General features: G+C 48.9%; 1 protein-coding gene across 1 annotated transcript; it reads left to right on the forward strand.

Moving 5' to 3' along the window:
- The first annotated feature begins 8,174 nt into the window (after positions 1 to 8,174).
- On the forward strand, positions 8,175 to 13,934 carry LOC123096389 (CBS domain-containing protein CBSCBSPB3). The gene is made up of 14 exons (XM_044518125.1): positions 8,175 to 8,493; positions 8,598 to 8,757; positions 9,223 to 9,355; positions 10,465 to 10,635; positions 10,909 to 10,987; positions 11,083 to 11,196; positions 11,295 to 11,361; positions 11,454 to 11,559; positions 11,651 to 11,709; positions 11,799 to 11,908; positions 11,986 to 12,113; positions 12,198 to 12,280; positions 12,981 to 13,070; positions 13,240 to 13,934. Exons 1-14 carry the CDS (start codon positions 8,336 to 8,338, stop codon positions 13,414 to 13,416), a joined length of 1,635 nt encoding a protein of 544 aa, XP_044374060.1. The 5' UTR covers positions 8,175 to 8,335; the 3' UTR covers positions 13,417 to 13,934.
- Positions 13,935 to 14,261: the final 327 nt, after the last annotated feature.

The raw sequence follows: 14,261 nt of genomic DNA on the forward strand, positions 1-14,261 counted from the left end.
CAGAACCAGCGGATGGCAAGCCAAAGATTCCCCCGGCAGGGCCTGGTGCCAGCAAGGCGCGGCCCCCGGCAGAGTCTGATGCCACCAAGGCAGTGCCCGCGCAGTCGAGTGAGGTGGTGCAGAGGAAGAAGATGATGCAACACCCGGTTTACTTTGTCAGCTCCCTCTTGCAGGGAGCTAGATCGAGGTACTCCGGTGTGCAGAAATTGCTCTTCGGCCTCCTTATGGCCTCGAGGAAGCTGCGTCATTACTTCCAAGCCCACGAGATCACTGTCGTCACCCGCCTCCCATTGCAACGGATACTGCACAACCCGGATGCGACTGGAAGGATTGTGGAATGGGCCTTGGAGTTGTCAAGCTTTGGTTTAAGGTTTGAAAGTACCTCGACAATTCAGAGCAGAGTCTTGGCGGAGTTCATTGCAGAATGGACCTCGACGCCTGACGAAGAAATCCAGGAGACCACTCTCCCCGGCAAGGAAGCAGACCGCGACTGGATCATGTACTTTGATGGGGCTTTCTCGCTGCAAGGCGCCGGCGCCGGTGTGCTGCTCGTCGCACCCACCGGAGAGCACCTCAAGTACGTGATCCAGATGCACTTCCCCAGGGAGATGTCCACCAACAACACTGCTGAGTACGAGGGATTGCTTGCCGGTCTCAGGATCGCGGCAGACCTCGGGGTTAAGAAGCTCATCGTCAGGGGTGACTCGCAGCTCGTTGTCAGACAGGTCAACAAGGATTATCAGAGCCCATTGATGGAAGCTTACGTAGATGAGGTGAGGAAGCTGGAGGAACGCTTTGACGGTATCCAAGCGGAGCACATCCCCCGAGTGGAGAACGACATCGCCGATTACCTGTCAAAGCGTGCTGCATTCAAGCTACCTGTGGAACCAGGTACCTTTTTGCTCCGGCTAACTCAACCATCCGTCGAGCCATCAACGGGGCAGAACAAGCGGAGGAAGTCAGGTCCCGGCAAGTACTTTCCTACCGAGCCCCCTGGGGCCGCCGGCAAGGGTGCTGCCATGGATGCTGAACCTGCCCAAGAGCAACTGGTTCCGGCAGGGCGTCAAGCCCTGGCCGTAGAGACAGCCGCTCCCATGGCGGAAGAAATGCCTTTGGTCCTTGCCGTCGAGCCCCAGGCTCCGGCATGGGCGCAGCATACCGTCCATTTCCTCCAAACAGGGGAGCTTCCTGAGGAGCAGGAAGAAGCGGAAAAAGTAGCCCGTCGGTCCGCCCTGTACCAGTTCGTCGATGACGTCCTGTACAGGAGAAGGCCAAACGGTGTGAAATTGAAGTGCATCCCGCGGGAGGAAGGACTGGAGCTGTTGGCGGAGATACACGGAGGCATATGTGGCTCCCACATAGGGTCGAGGGCCCTTGCCGGGAAGGCGTTCCGGCAAGGTTTCTTCTGGCCCACCGCCCTCCAGGATGCAACGGCACTAGTAACCAAGTGTGAAGCGTGTCAGTTCCATTCAAAGAAGCTTCATCAACCAGCTCAAGCCCTTCAAACAATCCCTCTCTCCTGGCCATTCTCGGTCTGGGGGCTCGATATACTGGGCCCTTTCCCCTGCGATGTCGGGGGCATTGAGTACTTGTACGTTGCGATCGACAAGTTCACAAAGTGGCCGGAGGTGGAAGCAGTGAGAAAGGTGACTGCTCAGTCAGCTGTCAAGTTTTTCAAGGAACTGGTCTGCCGTTTTGGTGTGCCAAACAGAGTCATCACCGACAACGGCACGCAGTTCACGAGCCATACCTTCATGCAATACATTCAAGACCTCGGCAGCAAGGTCTGTTTTGCTTCCGTGGCACACCCACGGAGCAACGGCCAAGTGGAGAGGGCAAATGCTGAAGTGTTGCAAGGCCTAGGACAAAGACTTTTGACAAGCTGCGCAAGAGCGGAAGGCGCTGGATTGATGAATTGCCGGCGGTTCTTTGGTCGATCAGGACGACGCCAAATCGAGCCACCAGCCAGACACCTTTTGCCCTGGTCTACGGGGCAGAAGCAGTTCTCCCCACGGAACTCATATACGGGTCACCTCGAGTGCTCGCTTATGATGAGCTTGAGCAAGAGCAGTTGCGCCAAGATGACGTGACGCTCCTTGAGGAAGATCGTTTTCGGGCGGCTGTGAGAGCAGCGCGCTACCAGCAAGCCTTGCGCTGCTACCATAGCCGCAAGGTTCATGCCCGAAGCTTTGAGGAAGGCGACCTTGTTCTTCGGCGCGTTCAGTCGGCCAAGAATACCAACAAGTTGACGCCGAAGTGGGAAGGCCCTTATCGGGTAATACGAGTCACCAGGCCCGGCGCAGTCTGCCTGGAGACCGAAGATGCCGTCCCAGTGAGCAACTCCTGGAACATCGAGCATCTTCGCAAGTTTTACCCATAAGGCGCGGCTTGCCGGGCCTCCCGGCAAGCCACCTTTTGTATAAGCTTTGCCGGCAAGGCATGTGACCCTTTGTACAAAGCCAGGCACAGACCCTGAGCATAAATAAATGAAGCGGTGGCGCCCTAAGTTATAGCATGCATGCTAGGTCGAGTCTCTTCCTTGGTTAGGGTTGATAGTGCTTAGCGGCGACTAACCCCTAGCCTAGAGGTCGAGTGCGCGTCTATCTGTTCCTTTTCTGTCCTCCTTTGGTTCGCAGGGCACATGAGCACTTCTGATGAGCTACTTTGAAAGAAGGAAACATACCGACGCCCCGACCCCGGAAAACCAGAGTTGCCGGGGGCTGCAAGCACAAGGATCCAACCGCGACAAGATGAGATTGCCGGGGGCTGCAGATCCAGATAAGTCTTTTATCCTCTGTCATGCATTTCGGAACCGGACTGGGGTATGTGAAACCTCGTTTTTTATCTCTAGGCTGCCGTGCTCCCCTTTTTCCTATACCTAAGGATTATTTCCTGGGTCCGGATTTGGTTGTAGCCGCGGCGGCAAGGAGGTAGAATGAGGAGCCTAAAGCCCACCTCATCCCTGCCTCCGCCAAGAGCGCGAGAACGGTCGAGTGGAGTGGGGGGACGGCAAGGCCTGTTGCTGGGCAAAAAACGTTTATCTTAAACAATAACAAGGATTCGCTCCTTGTCGCGGGATTTACCCACGAACGAAAAACCCGGCAAGCATCCCTTTTTCATTAAAAACATCCCATACAGGTATGGTTCGTGCGAGATGAAAAACATGAGCAAGGGGATTACAAGTTTTAAATTTAATAAAGGCCCGCAGGCTTACAAACTAAAAAAGAGATAAGATGCCCGTAATCCCTTTCTTGTCCCTCTCCTCAGGAGGCAGGTCAAGGAGGCGAAAGGGCAAAAGGGGCGCCTAGGCGAGCTACGAGCAGCAGAAAGCACCAAGAGAACACCTCGGTGGCCGCCCATGGGTGGGCCGGTGATGACGGTGCCGGGAAAGGAGCTGGAAGACGAGGCGGCAGGACCGGCAATACGCGATGAAGGCGTCGGTGCCCGCGTACTCCGAGTTGACGGCCTTGCCGCCCGCCCTCTTCCTCTTCCGCAGCCTCCCGACGCCAGCCGACCAAGGAGACGGCCCCGAGAATTTCAAGGAGCTGGCCCCACCCCCGGCAAGCCTCTGCCGGAGGAGCGGCCAGGTGCAGATGTTGCTGCTGCCGCACCCGCCCAGGCGCAGGGCGTCCGACGCCTAGTCGGACTCGTCCCCGTCATCTGCCCCGCTGTCCTCCTCATCACTTTCGCTCGAGGAAGAGCTTCCATCGTCGGAATCTCCATCAGAGGAGCTCTCCACGCATCACTTCAGGCGAGTTCCGAACTCTCCGAAGACCTTGACGGAGAGCAGGCCGTCCTCCATTAATTTGAAGTAGAGGACGAGCCCCGCCGTCAGGCTGTGGATGCGAGCGAACGGCTTCCACCCACGGCGGAGGTACATGACCCGAAGAACCGGGAAGTCGACGTCAACCCGCGTGCCCCCATTCCCACAACCCCTCATGTGCAATATGAGGGATTGGGGCCGGTCACGCTCCATCTCCCGAGCGAACGGGGCAGGAAGACGGAGACGACGACGCGGAGGCCGGCGCAGCCTGATGAAGAACTCGCGGGGCTGGTCTCCAACATGGCCTTCCATCGGGAAAGGTACCATTGGCGGGGGCGAAGCCGGCGCGCCGCCCCGTCCTCCTCTTCCCCGAGCACTACGACCTCTGCCCCGGCCTCGCCCCCTCCCCCTTCCCCTCGCGGCCGGTTCCACCACCATGGGCTCAGGAGAAGGAGGGGCGCGCTGTCGAGCGGCGACCCTCGCGGCCACCGTCGAGGGACCCGGGTTTCTTTTCTCCATGGCGAGTGGAAGGAAGAAGCAGAAGCAAGAAGAGATAGATGACAGGAGAATGCGGGACGCCATCCCCTCTTCCCCCTCTTTATAAAGGGGCGGGGTCAGGGCTCGGCCGCCCCGCTCGGCCAATCCAGCCATCGGAGGCGCAGGGAATCAGGACCGACCCGCTGCCCCAACCCGCGACGGCCCGGTTTCCCGCCTCCACCACTTGCCACCCCAGGCGCATGAAGGACGCGTGGCGGACGCGCAGAACTGAGGGGACGGGTGAAGCGACATCTCCCCACCCCGTGATCGTGGGGAGTGGATGCCTTGAAGACCGCGGCCCGACCCCATTCAGTAAAAGAGTCGCGCCTCCACGCCTCCCTCTTTTTACGGGGAAGGCGCGAGCCGCCTCTTTACTGCGATGTGACGCATGCGTGCGGAAACCGCCCCACGCATGCCGCCCACGTCATGCACGCCCCTCCACGCCGCGCCGCGCGCGCGGGTTGTGGGAAGCGCAGCGCGTGAAAAGTTTTACCGTGGTAAAAACCGCCCCGCCTGCCCGCGCACCGTTTTGGGCCTGACCCAACAACGTGTCGTGCTTATGTGTGGCCCAGGCCCGGGGGCTCCTGTCGGTGTACAAAAAGAGGGGTGCGTTTTTGTACCCCTCTACCTGTGCACGGGCAATCGGAGCCGCGCCTACGGTCACGCTAAGCAGAACAGGGGAGGTGAGCCAAGGTAAGACCGAAGCCCAAGATAATCAGAGCAACCCCAAGGCCAAGACCACAAAGAGCAGAGGGACGAAGCAGGTTCCCCCGGCAAGACCCTTGCCGGGGCAACCTTAGTGGCCCCGGCAAGATCCTTGCCGGGACAGCTCGCCCCACACCAACAGAGCGAGCCACCCTTGAGCCCACGATCCCCAACACCATCATCCACGTGGGGCCGGGGCTCGGGAGGCACCTCCGTGGTGGCATGCAGATCTTTATGAAGACATATTCAAGATCAGATGAGGATTACAAGACGACGACCCTCGACAAGATCCTTGCCGAGGAAAGCCACCAGACCCCCGACAAGGTCCTTGTCGGGGACGACAGCGCGCCACGGCAAGACACTTGCCGGGCCACACGGCAAGACCCTTGCTGGGCCACCCGGCAAGGCCCTCACCAAGGACGCCAGCGGGACCACCGCCAGGCCCGCGCCAACCAAGCTTCCACCGCCGTTCCCATGCAGCTGCCAGCCCAACCAGCTGGGCGGGCACCTGCGTGGCAACATGCAGCTCCCAGGCCAACTCATCAAGCGCCTGCGTGGCGGCATGCAAATCTTCGTGAAGGCTCCACCATCGCGCCACCTCAGCTGCCTGCCTGCCTACATGGCACCACACGCATCGCTGGCCAGGGCGCGTGTCGAAGCGATGGGGAGCGGCGACGGACGGGACAGGCCTCGCCCCTGTCCCCGATAAAGCGAGAGGACACCTAAGCTACGCATTAAATGCGTCTTGTCCTGTAATACGAGCGATAAGCTCAGGGCACTGTACGCCTTTCCACCTCCTGTGTGCCACTGTGGCAGCCCCTTTCGACTATAAAAGGAGGCCCATGGCATACTGGAGAAGGATGCGGCTCTTTCGAACCACGCACTGACCACAGCTAGTTCGAGAGCTCAAGAACTCTCTGAAATACACCCACCAAAGCAGGACTAGGGTTTTACGCATCCTCGCAACCCGAACCTGGGTAAACGATCCTTGTGTTGTCTACTAGCCCTGCTCTTTTTGCAACCCCGCGCCCCGGCAACCGTAGTAGGGATTCTTGTGATCCCATAGGTGTCGTTCCACACCGACACTCATAATACAAATCGTCATCGAAAATTAAGCGTGCGGACCCTACGGGTTCGAGAACTATGTAGACATAACCGAGACACATCTCCGGTCAATAACCAATAGCGGAACCAAGATGCTCATATTGGCTCCTACATATTCTACAAAGATCTTTATCGGTCAAACCGCATAACAACATACATTGTTCCCTTTGTCATCAGTATGTTACTTGCCCGAGAATCGATCGTCGGTATCATCATACCTAGTTCAATCTCGTTACCGGCAAGTCTCTTTACTCGTTCCGTAATGCATCATCCCGCAACTAACTCATTAGTCACATTGCTTGCAAGGCTTATAGTGATGTGCATTACCAAGAGGGCCCAGAGATACCTCTCCGATACTTGGAGTGACAAATCCTAATCTCGATCTATGCCAACCCAACAAACACCTTCGGAGACACCTGTAGAGCATCTTTATAATCACCCAGTTACGTTGTGACGTTTGATAGCACACAAGGTGTTCCTCCGGTATTCGGGAGTTGCATAATCTCATAGTTAGAGGAATATGTATAAGTCATGAAGAAAGCAATAGCAATAAAACTTAACGATCATTATGCTAAGCTAACGGATGGGTCTTTTCCATCACATCATTCTCTAATGATGTGATCCCGTTCATCAAACGACAGCACATGTCTATGGTTAGGAAACTTAACCATCTTTGATTAACAAGCTAGTCAAGTAGAGGCATACTAGGGACACTCTGTTTGTCTATGTATTCACACATGTACTAAGTTTCCGGTTAATACAATTCTAGCATGAATAATAAACATTTATCATGATATAAGGAAATATAAATAACAACTTTATTATTGCCTCTAGGGCATATTTCCTTCACTGCGAGGAGCTGGCGCCTGGGATGGAGACCGACTGCGGCGAGCTCCGCCTCGTGCCCTTCGGCGACACCTGCGCGAGCTGCATGAGGAGGTTGTGGAGGAGCAGAGCCGCGACGGCCGGAGGTGGAAGAAAGGGGCGGAGGAGAACGAAGGAGAAAGGGATAAGTCACGAGATTTGATCCGCACGTGGGTGGGTCCACTGTCCTTACGTGACACGAACCAAAAGGCTGGAGCGCTGCGTGCGTGGACGCGTCTGCCGCACCCTAGCGTTTTCCATATATTTAGGTACCTGCAAAAAAGGACTACATATGTAGGTATATATAATATAGAATACGCGAACAACTTCATAGTGAACATAAATATAAGAAGAACAAACACAAATTTAATGAAAAATATGGGAATACTTACGTAAATATCCCTTTCAACAATTTCCTGGTAAAAAAAATTTGAACACAGTACAAACACAATCGTTCATATATACGTGCATACACTCGCCTCTATGAACGCACACACGCACATTCTACCCCTATAAGCATCTCTGAGATACTGAGTCGGCATATCATCTTGAGATTTTACGAAGTCATCGTAGGCGCCTCTAGTCGAGGGGAACCAAAGTATATGCGAGCACCAGGATAGATGCGAGTATCAGAACTTAAACCCTGATGGGCTGGGTATATCACTGTCCACCTAACCATATAATCACAAGTTGGTTCGCCAATTTTCCGGTAATTATGACCACCAAATTAATTCGTAGTACACACTTTTTACGAAACGGAATCTAATAGTTATCACTCAAGATCATTCTTATAATTTGAGTGATAGGTCTGTACTACCCTATTGTTTTCCCATCAGATTGATCTCAGTTTTAATAATAGTGGTCTTTGGCTAAATACTTGTCCTAACGTAATCTAACGCACTAGATTCATCATTGAAATAATGAAGGAGTCTAAAGTTATGTGTGCTTGGCATCATAGTGGATTACACTAATCACCATTATTTGATCAGTCTTGTTTATTTATTTATTCTTATTCTAATCAGTTCTTATAGATTTTACCATTAGTTAACCACTCTATTCTTTATTTTGGTGGCTATTTTCTACAGCAGATTATATAAGATAAAGTTTTTCTGAGAAATGTTATAAAATACGTAAGTTAGTAAGTCACATGAACTCTTGACGCAATAATGCAGTATCTAAGGGATCGAATGTGAAAACGACTCCCACATGGAAGGAGCCCAACAAGAAGCAGCGACCGCTCCCCTCCTCCAACTCCAACATTCGCCGCCGCCGCCACCTCGTCGCCGTTGTCCTCCCTTGGCAACCCCCAAACCGTAGGCTAAGCCCTTTTTAGAGTTTTCACCCGCCTTCGACGGCACAGCCATGAACTCCGGTGCGACAGCCGCCGTGGCGCAGAACCGACGCACGCGCAGCCGTCCGCCGTCGGCGGCCTCCTCCCGCAAGTCGGATGATCCCTCCGCCGCTTCCGCCAACGGAAACGGGAAGGGGCCCTCCAAGCCCACCTCTCCCAACCACGTCGCGTAAGCTCCCGAACGCTTCCTCCTTTTTCTGCTGTTTCCACCTCGATCCTGATTCCTGACCCAAGCGTTGGAAAAAAAATTTGACCGGGCGTGGGTTTTGTCAGAGGGGAGAGGACGGTCAAGAAGCTGCGGCTGTCGAAGGCGCTGACGATCCCGGAGGGGACGACGGTATCAGAGGCGTGCCGGCGGATGGCGGCCAGGCGGGTCGACGCCGTGCTGCTCACCGACGTCAACGGCCTCCTCTCCGGCATTGTCACCGACAAGGTGATATGTTCTTTCTTGGAATCTTCCTTTGATGATTGCGCCGATTGTCGTTTAGTTAGTGTTCGGAGCTTGAACGGTAGGATGCTTTAAGGTAACAGTGTACATTGCCTGTTTTGAACTGTACTCCACACCATAAAGATTGCTTGTGTCTGCAATTTTGCATTTGCTTTAGGTTGGAAGTTATGTTCAGTTTATACAACTTTAGTTTGTGGCCAGCAATGTGTTTGTTCAGTTTCTTGTTTAACTGATGATGCTTCAGACTTGGAACTGATGGAAAAATGGTCAGTACAGTAGCAATGTTTTGTAAGCTCATATGAGTCATCTTATTCTTTGAATAACACTGTATCAACGTGTTCGACCATATTTCTGGACTGATTCAGCGGTCTCTCTGACTGCTACATGTGAAAATGCTTATGATGTGAACAACCTGCTCTGTTTTTTCTTACCATCTGACTTATGATGTAGGACATAGCCACAAGGGTTATTGCTGAGGGGCTGCGGGTTGAGCAAACAATCATATCCAAGATCATGACACGCAGCCCTCATTATGTCACAGCTGACACACTTGCTATCGAGGCACTACAGAAAATGGTCCAAGGTATATTTGAGCTACACTCTAAGTTACAGTATGCTCCAACTAACCATCACTGTGAGTGGTCGAATCAGTTGAACTCACATCCTATAACTTGTAACATGTGTTGTATTTTGTGAAGGTAATTGTATTATATCACGATCAGTACAGTTCAGTTAATTATATTATACGTCTCTTTTCCAATTGCCATAATTTAGTCCTTTAAAATACACAATTGACAACAAGATGGTTCAGCAGTTAAATCTGTTCCCTTGGTCAAGTCAAGTCATTGACCCTGTATTAACTTTTTAATTTTTACTCCTCCAATTTTCTCTTTTCTTGCAATTTGTTAAATTTTAGCACTTTACCTTTTCAAAGTTTTCTTATTTTCGTCCTTTTTTTCCTTAAATTTTCTGTGGCTATATCTTTTCTATCAAGTTTCTCACTGCTTTATTAAAAATTCATGTAGGATGTGCTTTATAGGTTTAGCTGCTACATAACTTCAACTCCTTATGCATTAGCATTTGAAAGCAATAACTCCTAACAAAATGGATTGCAATTCAAAACAAATATCCTAAATGATTACAAAACTGACAAAGTTTAGTTTCTGAAGACCCTAATGATTTATCTATACCGATACCAAAGTTAAAACAAGCGCTAGGCGTCAATTGTGTGTTTTGCCACCGCCTTGCGCTTTTCTGTCCAAAGTGCACGCTTGAGCGCAATTATGTGCTAGGCGTTTGGCTATCGCCTAGAGCTTAGGCACGCCTTTTTTAACTATGCTGATAACACAAACTGACATGTTAATAAAGAAGTAACAGAGGCACTAGGAATTCTCATGCTTACTGTTAGGGGAATCATTTGGTGTTTTTTCTTGTAGCAATTTAGAGCCACTTTACTAAATCTGTATATATGGTGGAAACGTGGCCTAGTGATAGAACTAACTATGTTTATTCTTCTGCAAAATCTTCAAAAGGTGTTTCAAATGTGGTTGCATTTCTAGTTTTCTTTAGCTTTATGATGAGAGATGTGTATGTATGTTGATGGTGATTGTGTTCGTGTTCTTCACATAAAGCTTACTTCCAGAGGTGTTTGTGTCGACTCCTAGAAGTTAATTTTGTACATTCTGGTTTTAGGGAAATTTAGACACCTTCCTGTGGTTGATAATGGTGAGGTTATTGCCATGCTGGACATTGCAAAATGTCTCTATGATGCAATATCAAGACTGGAGAAGGCAGCAGAACAAGGAAGTGCACTTGCAGCTGCTGTAGAAGGGGTTGAGCGCCAATTCGGTAGCAACTTCTCAGGTCTCGTGTTTGTGCCAGCTAACTCTACTCCCTTGTTGTTATACATTGATGATACACAAGTAAGAAGTAATAGAACACATGACCTATATTCGTGAATAGTTAACAATATCCAGTTTATTTCAAACACATTAATTTTCACATCATACCAATCTGGAACATGTAACCAAGTCTTCAAGTTTTTGACGTAAATATGTGTTCTTTTCTAAATAGATTGTTCTTGTCTACCAATTTTTTCATGAACTGACCAAACTGATGTGACTTTTGTGGATACAGCTCCTTCCACTTTAATAGAAACTATAAGAGAACGGATGTTTAAACCTTCTTTGTCAACCGTTATCACGGAAAGCACAAAGTACTTATCTGTTTTCTCTTGTTCATTTTTCTTGGTTATGTTATAACAAAAAAGTTAATTATATGATGGGAGCTACCTCTTATGTCAATTTGCAGAGTAGCGATTGTTTCTCCTTCAGATCCTGTTTATGTTGCAGCCCAAAAAATGCGTGAACTACGCGTTAATTCAGTGGTTATAACTACCGGAAATTTGCTGCAAGGGATCTTTACGTAAGCATTCTCATATTTATTTCATTCAATATTTGTCTATTGTTTCCTTTTTATGTTTATTGTCGAGCTGTTAATGTATATGTTACTCTGAAATTCAGCTCAAAGGATGTGCTTATGCGTGTTGTGGCACAAAATCTTTCTCCCGAATTAACTCTAGTAGAAAAGGTTTCTTCTCCAGACTGATTTCTTATTTCAAAAGGTGGCTAAGATTTATGCAACTCATTCTGGACTAACTGTTATTTACCATTTTCCTCAAGGTAATGACTGCACACCCTGATTGTGCTACATTGGACACGTCAATTCTGGACGCATTACATATAATGCATGATGGCAAATTCTTGCATATTCCTGTTGTTGATGGAGGTAAAACCTTTTTGTTCTCAGCCTAGTAATACTAGCTGTTTGGTACTTATTGTTTTTTGTGTCTAACCTATTTTTCAATTTTCCATGTCAGATGGTAGAGTTGTTGCTTGTTTGGATGTTCTGCAACTTACCCAGGCAGCCATTTCTATGGTGTGTTCCCTCCCCTCCACCCCTCCTCTATTACTGGAATATAGGAATATTATTGTAACCTTGGTCCATCTAACATGCTCTGTCTGAAGGCTGAAGGAGGTTCTGGAGCTGCAAATGATGTAGCAAACACAATGATGCAGAAGTTCTGGGACTCTGCTCTTGCTTTGGAGCCTCCAGATGAGGAATTTGATAGCCAGAGGTTGGTTGATGCATCCTTTGTGATTTTCTTTCTCCGCTACAAAATGTGATGCTTACCTGCATGATTTCATCGCTCAGTGAAATATCCTTAGTGATGCCGTCAGAGGTCGGAGATGGCAGGAGTAGCATTTATCCTGCTGTTGTTGGCAATTCTTTTGCCTTCAAGCTTCAGGTCAAGAAGGGACGTATGCATAGATTTACATGCGGTGGGTACACACTTCATAGTTTGATGAGAGCTAGCTGTGGTGGCAGTGTACCGACTAACAACATTTTGTGTTTCATCGCTGCAGGTTCTGAGAGTTTAGATGAACTTATGTCTTCTATAACACAAAGATTAGGCACTGGTGGTGAGAAGGGCCCAATTCAACTTCTGGTAAGCTTTATTTGATATATTTGTGTTTCTAAACTCTTGGCATTTTGAACGGAAGAGCTAGACGAGCAGTTCCTAATCCTCAGTCTTGCATTTCTAATTGCTTTGATGGAACATTTTCTGTTATAATTGCAAGTAGAATTGAGGGCTTTTTCGTTTTAGAGGAAACCAAAACATAGTAATTAGTAGTAGTATAGGAATGCGATAGGATGGTAAAATGAGCTTTGACTAGGGGCTCATTCGGTTTGGAGGATTTTCATAGGAATGCGGATTCCAGAGGAAAGTTCCATGTGGATGCATTAGTTTTGTATATGAAACGAGCACATGAATTCCTTGGGAATACTATTCATTCCTATGGTTATGGAGGAAACTACACGCCTAGTCAAAGCTACTCTCCTTCCGAAGACACCTGTACGTAGTTGCCAACTTGCCGTCACCATTGAGTATAATTTGAATGTATTCGAGATCCTACATAGTATACAAAATTAGTTCCTGTAACTAGTGGACTAACACCAAGAACCGCCTTTGAATAACATCAGCTATCTTGAGCAGTACTGCTAGCTACTTAGTCCAATGAATGAATGTATTCTTAATCGTAGAGCACTCGCTCACTTGTAGTTGCAGCTACCTTAGCCTGTATTCTACACTATACTACATCCAAACTGCAGTAGCAATAAGATTTTGATTCTGATGTTCTATGCAGTATGACGATGATGAAGGCGATAGGGTGCTGCTTACTACAGATTCTGATCTTGCCGGTGCTGTTCTCAATGCCAAATCATCCGGATTGAAGGTATTTCCTTTCTCTGACTTAGAGCCCATTTGCCTGCTTAAAATGCCGCTATTTTGCTATTACTATGAGCACAAGCATCCGGAGATTCCTTTACCACTTTGTCAGGGCCAGGTGTGTCAGTCATTTGCTTGTCACCTATGCCTCATTGTAGTGGAACTTGGACTTGCAGGTCCTGAGGTTGCACATTGACAACTCGGATTCCAGTTCTGAAGTTAAAAAACAATTGCCGGAGCTGGTGCCTCCCCAAAAAAGTCTGTTGACGCCTGTTCATTACGGGCTAATGGCCGGCGCTATTGCCCTGACAGGCGTTGTGCTCGTGGTTTACTTGAAGCGCTCAAAAGTGTGAGTTCTGGGAGGCACGCTTAACTCCAATCCTTACCTCTGTGACTAACGTCCCTCAGAAGACTCAAACGCCTCGGCGCTTCAGCTGACCAAGGATGAAGAACTGAACTCCTCAAAAAAGACAAAGAAAAAGAAAAAGATTGAAGAACTGAAGATCATGGACCATACACCAGATGCACCGAAGTCCAGAAAGTAATCAGCTGACCATATCAATTTTTTGCATAAATGAGTTTAGTTATACTGGGAAGGAAGCACAAAACTATGAGTTTAGTTATACCGCGAAGGAAGCACGAAACTATGAGTTTAGTTATACTGGGAAGGAAGCACGGAACTATGATATATATTTTCAGTTCATTAGTTTCATGAATGCGATGAAACATGTGCCTTTTATAACCATCTCTACCACAAATCCGGTGAGGGATTACTTGTGGGATTACTTCCAAAACAATCACTGGATCTGACTTACTGTTTACGTATTTTCTGAGATGAGGGGGATATATTTATGTCCTGTGTGGTTGATTACTGAGCATGCGTCTTATACATGTTCTAAAAGTTAGGTCGCAATGTTTGGGAGGCAACTAATGTCAGATTGTGGGGGATGACCGCGATGGTATACATAATGTGTAATGTTGGGCATTACGTATACCAATGTGCTTATCCTCCACAATTGTGTTGTGCAAGATCACACAACAAATCATTACTTCCGACAATGTCTCTGGGATCCTACATAATTGCAATTTCCATGAACAATAGCCCAATGAGCTCAGAGATGATCTTAACAATATCTGCTCATTGAGTAAATATATCATCGATAAGGTATTACCCTACTGTATAATTGTGTCCATTAAT

The sequence above is a fragment of the Triticum aestivum genome, chromosome 4D (assembly GCF_018294505.1).
Source record: "Triticum aestivum cultivar Chinese Spring chromosome 4D, IWGSC CS RefSeq v2.1, whole genome shotgun sequence".
NCBI lineage: Eukaryota > Viridiplantae > Streptophyta > Magnoliopsida > Poales > Poaceae > Triticum > Triticum aestivum.